Raw genomic sequence first — 11,770 nt, forward strand, 5'->3', positions numbered from 1 at the left:
ATTATTTGCCGTTTGAACATTTCAGTGAATATCACAGCAAACATTTAGAGTAAATTTGACCATTACCATAAAGCTGTGGTGGCCAGCTCCAGTCCTGGAGAGCCACTGGCCTAAAGACTTTAGCTCCAACCCTAATCTAACATGTAACATGTAACATGGGAAGATGTGTTTGATTAGGGTTGGAGCTAAACTCTGCAGGACAGTGGCTCTTCAGGACCAGAGTTGGCCACCCCTGCAATAAAGGGTGTATCCATCTTTTTAACATAATAGGAGGGTTAAAGTAATTGCAAAAATGTCTCTGAAAACTGGTTTGAGAAAAGAACCATTTGCTTGCATGTTTGTTATCTAATGCAATGACATTTATAGATTTTCAACTGTAGCTCATACATTGAAATGGTTTCTGGAGCCACTGGTCTAAATATCTTGAGATTGTTAAGTTAACATATATTACCAGTGATAAATGAAAACAGTGGTTGTTAAATAAAGAATGGTGTGTGTGTGTTTGTTGTCTTGAACAGTAACAGACTATGCATGCTGAATAAAAACACAGAATAAGGCGTCAGTGAACAACATTGAAGTGAGTGTTCTATATTAAAAGTTGGCGCAGTGGGAAACACTCTCTGGTCCCACAGAAGCGCTGAGTGTAAGTGCTGATATGAAGCGTTAAACATTAGGCTGGCCGGGTCACGTTAACGGCCTGCCAACATTCCTGAGTAAAGCTACTGCTAAAACACAGTGCTGACACAGAGATTATGGTGAGGGGCTGCTGGGGTGCAACACATACTCCGCACACTGAGCGATTGTTTTCTGAGACCATTCACACCCACAGAGCCGCACTGTTACTTTACCACACAGCCCACAGTGATCCAGGCCTGGAATTGTGTTGGGGAATAATTAACTAAAAGTAGTGATGCTACTAATTTAACTACATTTTTAGTGGTGTGACAGTAGCTCATCTGTTTTCTTACTTTTATCAGCGCTGTTCAGGAAGCACAAATCAGAGTAGTTTGTGATTACTAGGGATGGGCACGAGCACTCGGGTACTCGGATGTGGCAGCAATGAAAACGATGATTGATGGTAATCATGCATGATGTGACTTTTCACTTAATAATTCAAAATTCAGTTACAATTACCTGACAACTAAACACAAACGTGTCAAATAGGGAGCTTATTTTTAATTTTGAGATTGATAAGTGTAGAGCGAAGGAGGGCGGGGGCCGGGCTGGAACAACGCACGCGCGCTCCCAATCAGCCTGTAGGAGTGCGCAAGGGATAAAAGGTGGCCAGGACGACGGTTCGAGAGAGAGAGAGAGAATGACAGGCAGCTGCTCTGTGTGTTTGTGGTTTTCTTTTATTTCTTCATTAAACTATTATTTATATTGTCAAGCCGGTTCTCGCCTGCTCCTTTCCCTTAACCCCCTTTACAATAACGTTGTGATTTTGATTCTGACTGATTGTCAGAGACATCTCATAGCAATACCAAACCGATGCTGCAATGCTAATGTTACCTTAATAAAAAGAGAGTGCAATTAACAGTGTTTTGAACCCCGGTCTCTGCAAAACGTTTGCTAAACACGTTTTATTATCATTTAAAATGTAGGAACTTTGACTAGTTAATGGATATCATTTAATAAAAGTGAATGTTTGTCACTGACTGTAAACCTCCCTGCCCTAAGTGACGTAACACACCTGCATCTCGACAAATGGGAGTTTAAGGTTTCCGCACAAGTTTCCAAGTTAGAAGTCCGACATAATGTATCATTCCGTTGTACTTTCTCCAGTTGAAAGGTGAAAATTCAGACTCTCTGTGTTGAATGGAACGCTTCATGAATCAACACAGCAACAACAATACGGTGCATCACTGCTTTCCCCACAGGAGCGAACACTTGGGTCACACAAACACCAGGCGTGTGGCAAAGGTCTCAACGCACTGCCAGTGTTTCAAACAGCTAGATAGAGTGAACTTCAACTTAACATGCATATTAAAAATGCGATGGTTATGGCGTATCCTGCTAAGCCAACCACGATTTGAAAATAGACAGTTAAGACATTCACAAAAAAAAAACTGGTGCGAACTTACTAAGATTACTATGGTAACATGAAGGAAGAACAGACAGACGCATGTTGTGCACATTCTTTCATTGAGTTGGGCAGCGAATCTTCACATAATGACAAAATATGATGCATTATATTTTGATCATGCAATCTTTTGTAGACTATACAGACTATAATAATGAATAGAGGATACACTGGAACAACAAGACGCAATGCAGCAGCCAAAGACGTTTGTCAGACATGTTATTATATATACAGCAGTTATATACACACACACACATGTCATTGCCTGACAAGTACTTAGTCTGAGTACTCGAGTGGACAAAATGGCCATTCCTAGTGATTACTGCATAAAGATTTTTTTTAAATCATTTTCTGGAGATTGCAAGGGCAAATTTCCATTTGTATCTAAGGACTAACCCTACAAAATAATAGATTTAATAAAGCATACTTTTCATGTTTTTTACACATTGACATATTTAGAGTAGCTACAGGTCATTTATGATTTACAAACTTCAAATTTACAAACTCTAATTGATTTGCTGAATCATAGGCCACATCCACAATAATATATTTTCGTTTGAAAACACATTTTCTTCTCTACGGCTGTGGTTCCCAACCCGGTTCCTGGAGGCCCCACAACATTACACATTTTGGATATCTCCCTAATCAAACACACCTGATTCAACTAATCAGCTTGTTAGTGGCGACTCCAAGGCCTGAACTGTGTGTGTCAGATAAGGGAGGTATGCAAAATGTGCAGTGTTGGGGTGTTTTCAGGAACAGGGTTGGGAACCACTGCTCTACAGCCTTCAATCAACACTGCGTCTGTTTTTGACAGCAAAAATTTGGCTTTTCGAAAACGCTCTCCCAAGTGGATGAATTTGAAAACGCTGACTTGCCGTTTTAGTGTGGACAGGGGAAATGTAGATATCTTAAAACAATTACGTATTTGTTGTTATGTGACAGTCATGTGATCCATTCAACCCAAAACAATCAAGATGGAGGCCCATGTTGTAGCGGTGTTGCTGTGCCTGCTATTCACTTTGATAGTGTTTTTAAAGATAAATGTTACTTTGTATAACCTTCACATTGCATTCCTTCAAAGGCAACGGAAGTTTACTCTGAATTGCTGTCCAGAGACGTAACATGAGGACTATTACTTTTCAGACCATACATGGGACAGCGATTTTTTATGCATGCTCTATAAGTGGATTTAAAGGTTTTCATACATTTACATACAAACGCTTGAAAACGGCAGTGTGGACAGAGCGCGTTTCGAAAACAAAAACGCAGTTTTCAAATGTATCCAGATTAATGTGGACAGCCTTAATATTGTATAAAACTACAAATTTATTTCAAACATTTAAAAAAAAAAAAAAAAACAGCTATGACTTTCCCTGAACTTGTAATAGATGCTGTTGGCTGTTTAAAGAATAGCTAAACAATATACACAAACACACTGACAGCATAAATCTGCTTTGTCAGACTTTACCAGGTAAACAGCAGAGGCCGAGCACATCTCTCCCCCGCGCATGAAAGTTACTGTGACTCAGCATCCTCTCCTGTAAAAACAACACAGAGAGATAACAATTAAAATTAAGGATGGGGATTTCAAAAAAGTTGAGAATTACATAAACACTTATTCAATATTAATTGAAAATTCCCTCAAAAATATTTGAAAACAGGAAATGTGCATTCTGAATGTCACATTTCTGTTAATCAATCAATCAGGCACAGTTATAGGGCAATGCCGATAATTTCAAAATGGAAAAATGTCAGACGAATAATTGGTCTGACCAATACTTAAAGCATTAAACATATTTTATTTGATACTGTGACAGAGAAAATGGAGTCAGAATTGTGGTTTGCTTTAACAACATGCAAGAACTCACTTCCTTGCTCTATATTTAAATTGTATTAATTAATCTATATCTAACTAGTCTGAAGTTTCATTTCTGTGCAACTTGACCACAAACACATCTTTATTTGAGCCTTGAACAACAAAAACTATTGTATTGTCTTTTAAATGTTTGGACGTGGCCTTAAAAGGATAGTTCACCCAAAAATGTATATATTCCCATCATTTACACACCCTCATGCCATCCCAAGATGTGTGTGACTTACTTTCTTCTGCTGAACACAAATTAAGATTTTTAGAAGAACATCACCGCTTTGTAGGTCCTCACAATGCAAGTGAAATGGTGGCCAGAACTTTAAAACTCCAACAAGCACATAAAGGCAGCATGAAAGTAATCCACATGACTCCAGTGTTTAAATAGATATTTTCAGGAGCAATATGATAGGTGTGGTTGAGAAACAGTATGAATGTCCTTTTACTTCAAATTCTCCTCCCTGCCGCTCCACCAATAGCTAGTGTGTGGTGGGTATTCTGGCGCACTATGGCTGCCGTTGCATCATCCTGGTGGATGCTGCCCACTGGTGGTGTTTGAGGAGAGTTCCCCTATACGTTGTGGAGCGCTTTGAGTGACTCGAAAAGCGCTATATAAAATGTAAGGAATTATTATTATTATAGTAGGTGGCGATATGCTCAAAAAAATGTAATCACCAAAAACAAATGAAGAAATGTGAAAGTGGAGATTAATAGTTTTTAAAAAAGGACTTAAATATTGATTTGTTTCTCACCCACAGCTATCATATCACTTCTGAAGATATGGATTAAACCACTGGAGTCATATGTGCTTTTTGGAGCTTCAAAGTTCACTATTCACTTGCACTGAATTGCATTAAGTGGAGTATTTGTTTTTTTAATTTTTTGGGATGTTTACTTATTTTTCAGTGAAGTCCTGAAGCATCACAAAACAAACATTTATAAACGAAGGCTACATTTTATAACTGAACTAGGATGAGAACAAAAGCATGTTGCAATAGCAAGCATGTTTGTTAGGTTTGTTTTTTGCTTTACTTTGTAGTTATTTTTCTGATTCTTTTTTTCTTACGGTTTATCATTCGTCACTTTTTATCTTCTTGTGATCATCGACTTTGTGTTCAAAACAAACACCAAGAGCTTTTGCACTACTGAGCACTTTATATTTATTTTTTTATCCAGCCCCAATAAATCAAAATACCATCCTAAAGCAAAGGAATACAGATCATACCCTGTCAAAGCCCAGTAACTATCATCTCAAATGAAGTGAATAAACATGCAATCAGTGCAGCACAGAGGAAAATAGTAGGTAGGTACAAAATAAAAAAACAGCTCAGTAGCGCATTTTCATGCTGAGTGTTTAGTTCCACACTAGATGAGTCATGTGGTCACCACCGCTATCGTGAAATCTCTTTCACCCCTTTCTTCTCCTTAAAACGAATCCCTCCCTGCTCTCAGATTCAGCGGGACTCATTACAGTTTCCATTGCTCATGGCTTCCACTGTCTTCTGTAGCCAGCTCAGGGAACATACAAACCTTCTCTCCTAAATCAGCCAGGCCAGACAAAGCAACATAAATGAGCAGTGGGAACTCACTATTCCACCATCTAAACCTCACACTGTTAAATTGGTTAGCCATCGCCAAGAGGCACAATATGCCTTTTTGTTGTGCATCAATCTTGAGCTAAATCAGGCAACTGGGGCCCAGTGGGGTGCTTAAGCCTGGTGCTTTAAAGAGACGAGGTATTTTTCAGTGGCTAGTTATATTCATGTGCACTCTACACGATTCTCTCTGCTGCTCAGCAGTCGTCAGCAATTGGGAACAATGCATCTATTTAAATAAAACATTTCTACATATGTCATTTGAGATGCCTAAAATGAACATACCTGAAATAGAAAATCATGTCTAGACGTGACGATGCAATCCCTACCTGGTCTGTTTTCACAGCTTAGCCTATATCATTACTATTACTACTGCACATAATTAGGTTTAGGGATTTTAACAACTAAGCACTATCCTTCTCGCATCACGTTTGTGCCACGGACAGGAAAAATCCATGAAATTGCGTGGCTTGTTGAGGAGAGGAGAGTTATTACTTATCTTAGCTATTGAACCAGCGTTTTTTACCTGGTGAACAATAAAAAAATATGTTTATCTAGGGACTAGAATATCATAGAGACTTGGGGTGGGCTCTTTTGACTTGGGACAGTAAGTAACCACCTAGCAACCACCACGTACACCCTAGCGACCACCCACAACACTTTAGAATAATTTTATTTTCAACAAATGTCTGCTAAAAATGAAGTTGCCAAACTGTTCTCCAACAGAGAGTACAGATTTATATCCACAAAGCACTGCTATATCAGCTCTTTTATCATCCAAACCATATTCAATGATGTCATGCTCATTGCAGAGCTTAATAAAATGGAGAAACCCAGCTATCACAAAAAAGCATAAAAGTGACGTAAGGAGCTAAAGGTTAATTAAATGGTGTGTGACAGTCCTGTTAATTTTAAATCATTTTTCCTACACAGACCTTCAGCAAATCCCTTATTAAACAAGCACTCATCTCACACTGAATCTAGATCACAGCGTTCGCATTAAAAACATAAAAATAAATTTTTGCATATGCTGCACGCCATGTTCCACTCTAATCAAACAAAAGCAACAAAAGGGATGCTATTTAGAAGCTGTGTCATTACAGGAAGTCTCCCTGCAGAAGTGTATTTGCATTTACACTCTCAAGTCTGACCTATGGCCATGGAGGAACTGGTGTGCAATATTTATACTAGTTATACATTTAGTTCTATGAACAACATTACCAGTGTCATGCAAATCCTATCTGCCTTGGACCTCAAAGTAGGGCTGACACGATTTTATGAAATTTGGCTGATGATTAATTATCAAAGAAATAATTGTGATTATGACGATTAATTGTTTCTTTTATAGCTTTCACGATTAATTGTAAAACAAATTGTCATATTTCTTAAGGTGTCTATGTGTTTCATACCTCTTAAGAAGTATTTTTTTACATATTTAACTTCAAATATACAGTATAAATCAAACATAATAAAATGGAGATCTAAAACTGAAAAATAATGTTTTAAATATCAAAATATTTCTAAAAAATATGTCTCTTTTTGTTTAACTTTAGTCTTGGTCCATTTTACATTTACAAAGTTGTTTAGACCGTTAGACCTGAATAGCAATATTATATTATATTATATATGCAATTGCAGCCTAAAATATGTCAGTCTTGTAAAGAAATAATAACATTTTGGAAAAGTATAAATAAGGTTGTCGTAAATGTTTTTACTTTCACTTTATTTTAAGTCTCTCTGAATAAACACACGAGCCCTCATTTCTTAATTTTATTATATCCAAAGAAATAGAGTAATCGGCTCTATGTCACTGCATGTCATTAACACTGTACAAATGAAGGGTCCCGCAAGGACCAGGATTCAGGAACATTTGCCATTACATTATATGCACTTTGCGTTCACTATAAGTCTAAGATAAGTTTTACATATACATGTACATTGGACATATATCCTGCATATATATATATATATATATATATATATATATGCAGGAGTTTGGTGTGACCCTCTGCAGATGGAGAGTGCATTGGAGTGCTTTAGAAGTGGTTAATCATTGTGTGCAATTCATAACCTCCTCTGGGCGATGTCCGCAGTGCGGCTCAGTGAGACGCTCAGAGTTCAAATGCCGTATATGGCATTTATATTAAATATTCACTTAAAGCTCCCTTATTTGGACATTAAAATGTGATTGGAATTTGAAGTGCATAATAATCACAGTTATCACACATAGCCTAACCACGGTTAAATCAAATTACCATGATCAGATCGTTTAATAATTGCGACAGGCCTACCCCAAAGCAATTCTATTGGCTAAAATACATTTTAATGAGCACCATATTCGGTGCCCAATTAGAAATCTTACAAAATCACTGGTAACACTTTACATTCAGATTCTATTTATTATAGGGCAAATCAATCAATTAAAAAATGTAATTGATTAGCCTACATCATGTGCCGATTAATTAATCACATTATTAGCAATTAATTGCATACTGAAATTTTCTGAGCAATTTTCCAAAATAATGGTAATTTAGAATAATAATTTACTGCATTAAGCAGTTACATTCCTTTTATTTATGTACAGGTCAGGAGAGTATAATTATGTGTTTTTTACATGTAATTTTTTATATATTTAAATCACACTAAATTAACACATTATATCAACAGCACTAACTTATTTATATTAGGAAATGCATAAAGTATCATGAAAAATATTTTAGTTCTCAATGCATTAACTAATGTTTAAAATACAACTTTTGCATTAGTATATTAACTATGATGTAAATCAAAAAAATATGTACATAAAATAATATCTTTTAAATTATTTGTCGCATATGTACCAGAGCTATAAATGGTAAAATTAAACATTTCTTATTCTATGTTTTTTTTTAGCCTAGCCTTACCAGCTAGCCAACTAGATTAGCATACTGCTTGCAAACTTGTTTGCTAGCATATCCTAAACAGTAGCGCCTAGTAATCCCACATCTTATTCACTAACCACAAATCAAGCTTATATAGTGCTACACCAGGTATTGTCATTCTTTTCAGCCCAAACACTGCTCCTTTCTATGTAAATTAGACTTGTTATAGATTGTGCCTTATTCACAAAAATTTGCCAGGCACAATTAGTGTTGAGCTATTACCACTAAAAGAATTATGTGACAGAAGCTGTCATTCAGCTAACATCATCTTTTGTGTTCCACGGAAGAAAGAAGATAACACAGCTTCGGAAAAAGATGAGGTTGAGTAAATAATGACAGCATTTTCATTTTTGGGTGAGGTATACCTTGAATTCATTTTAAATGAAAATGCCAAAATGTGGTGCTACAATCACAATCCCTTTTCCATATGTTCATTTATAACACTGGAGCAAACACAGTCACAGTACGCCCCATTTCCAAATTAAGCAGACTGTTCTCCCCCATGTGCATGGGTAGGCTCCATCTACCACATCTGCTATTTGCATACACAATCTAATGCTGTTTCTAGGATAAAATGTTATTCACCACCCTAGAACAACCCACACCTAGTGAGCTCTTGGTAGGCTGTTTCCATAGCAACAGCCAGATGTTATGCACATCAGGGGGACTCTACACTCTCCAGTGTCCGCCGCGGCTGGAAGCATCTGCTAGCGTTTTTCACTGCAGCAGATTAAAATATCCAGTGATCAAAAGTGAAGCCATAGAGGCCAAAATTCAACAACAACAAAAAAAAGGCTGAGTGTTAAAGAAATAGTTCACCCCAAAATGTAAATTATGTCATTGTTTATTCACCTTTGTCTGGTCTTTCTGAAAAATACCAAATGAAAATGTTTAAGCTGCTAATTCCAGGCAATTAAAGTAAATGGTGATGTATACTATCACGCAAAAATAAATAAATAATAATAATACCGTGAAAGTATCATAAGTAGTCAATTGTTGTTCACTGATAATCTTCTTCTCTGTTGTAGCTCTCAAATGGTTATAAAATCAGACCAATATATTTCTGCCTTTGACTCAAACTAAATTATTTTACTGCTTCAAAAGACTTGGAATATTTGCACAGAAGTCGTCCAGACTACTTCCGAAATAATAAAATGATAAACATAATACAGGGGTGGAATAAAATGGGAGTGAGTCAACTACAACAAAATCTTGATTTTGGGGTGAACTATTCCAAATGGATTAAACAGCCACTCAAAAGTATTATAGTATTTTAACAACATAAACAACAATGTGAGAGATTTGACATTCTGACCAGGAATGTAGATTTGAATCTGTATGCCAGACTCCCAACATGCTCAATGCATGAATGAAAATTTTGAACAAATAACCTCGCCACACCCAACATGATAAAAAGGACACAAAAAAGGAAAGAAAAATAAAACAAGAAAGAAAAAGGAAATCCTATCTTGACAATCTAGGACACTGGGCTCTGTTGTCTAAACATATTTCAATTTTTAATTTTATTTTAAATATGAATATTGCCATAAAGTGTGGCAGCTTTTTGTTGTCCATAAAGCACCATCATCTCATTAAGATCATTATGCAGAGCACCAAATTGCATTTTCTTTTTCCTTTTCTTTTTTTCAATATAGTTTTGTTTTAATGGAAAATCTGACTCCTATTAAGCTCAACCCCAGATTGAGGCCACATCCAAAAGTGTGTCCTGTAAAATGATGAACTGCAACCAAGAGACCGCAAAAACATTAAGACTGTTTTACTCTATGGTGACGTCATGTGACAAATTAAACTTGCATATAAGCACCACGTTTATTTAATATAATTATATGAATAAATGTTTATAAAATACATATAATTCAACACAGATGTGTTTGAAAATCCAATCTCGTGAGTTTGCTTCATCGCATCTTGCTTACGTGTTTTAATATGACTTGCACTGTTTATATACACTTGACAAATTAGTAAACAATTGCTAAACATATGAATAAAATATGATTATTTACATTATTACTTGACGTTGATGCTTACCTTCATGTCTGGCACCATTTGTCTCACTTTAAATGTGGTTTTAGATCCTGTCAACATGATTACAACTAAAAACCGCTACAAACTAACAGGATAAACTATGTATTTGAAAGCGGTTTAGAAGTGAAGGTTTCGTCCTCTCCATGTCACAGAAATCGGATGGTCTACGACCTAAAGTACCTTTCTCCGTTCACACTATATTAGTACAGTAAACTAAACACGAAATCATCTCTAACGCAAATCTATTTTACACACAGACGTCGCGCTTTTCCATCGCGTTTGTTTACACTCCCTTCGCCATAGTGAATATGACACGGGTGATACGGAGTAATAAAAAGCAGGACCGGAGTCTCTTAAAGGGCCAGTACACCAGCAGAATGCATCTGTGTGCATTTCCCAACATTTAAAGGAGCAGTCCGGGTTAATAAAAGTATGGCTCAATCGACCGCATGTGGCATAATGTTAATTAGCACAACAGAAATTTCGAATCATCACTCCTTTTCTTTAAAGGTGCAATAGGTAAACATTTTCATACAATATTCGCCTTTTTATTACAATGTGTGAAGGGCTTGTACCGCAACTTAAAAAATTCCTAGGTTGCCTCCAGTGGGGATTTCTTTAAGACTGCAAGGGAAGCTCAGCTTCCCTTATAATGTCAAAAAAAATAATGGTCAAATATGTACTATTGTGTAAACAATTTATTGACTAAAAATGCGTTAGAACACGTTCATCTCGAAGACGAGTTCGTTCAGAATCAGCTACATTACATATAGCAGGTCGGCTGACTCGATTTACTTCTCATACATTCCCGTAGGCGTCAGTGCATTTCCCTGTTGAAGCCGAGCGTCCATTGACTTCAATGTGGCTGCTCTGAACAGTTTTTTCAGTGCTCGAAAATAGACGGTCATTGGATAAATGCTGCGATTATGTCCCGCCCACGGACGCTCAGCGTCTCTGGGGGTGAATGAGGAGTGGGCTGGCCCAGACTCCGGGCTTCCGCGTGATGATTGGAGGATCTGTCGAAAGGCTGCGTCTCCTTTTGATTGACAGCGAATCCGTACTATAAGAAGTCACTGAAGCTATTTCGCGCTCAGTCCCATCGCGGATTTCTCAAGTGTAGTCGAAAGACAAACTGCTGCAACCTATTTCTTTATATTTGTTTGGCGAAATTGATAGTCAATTTGCATAATACATTTCACAGAATTATACACCACATTCCTTGTTTCAGTTTTACCAAGTTTAATATATTTTGTTTTAG

At 36.8% G+C, this 11,770-nt stretch overlaps 1 protein-coding gene across 1 annotated transcript in view; it reads right to left on the minus strand.

Moving 5' to 3' along the window:
- Nucleotides 1-10,824, minus strand: part of mtmr11 (myotubularin related protein 11) — a 46,581-nt gene extending 35,757 nt beyond the window's left edge. The window contains exons 1-2 of the mRNA XM_052144437.1: nucleotides 10,516-10,824; nucleotides 3,552-3,621 (exon numbers count right to left, since the gene is read on the minus strand). Of these exons, the coding sequence (XP_052000397.1) occupies nucleotides 3,552-3,621; nucleotides 10,516-10,572 (127 nt within the window). The 5' untranslated portion in view covers nucleotides 10,573-10,824. The remainder of the gene's footprint in view (nucleotides 1-3,551; nucleotides 3,622-10,515) is intronic.
- Between the last annotated feature and the right edge of the window lie 946 nt (nucleotides 10,825-11,770).

This window comes from Xyrauchen texanus, chromosome 15 (assembly GCF_025860055.1).
Source record: "Xyrauchen texanus isolate HMW12.3.18 chromosome 15, RBS_HiC_50CHRs, whole genome shotgun sequence".
NCBI lineage: Eukaryota > Metazoa > Chordata > Actinopteri > Cypriniformes > Catostomidae > Xyrauchen > Xyrauchen texanus.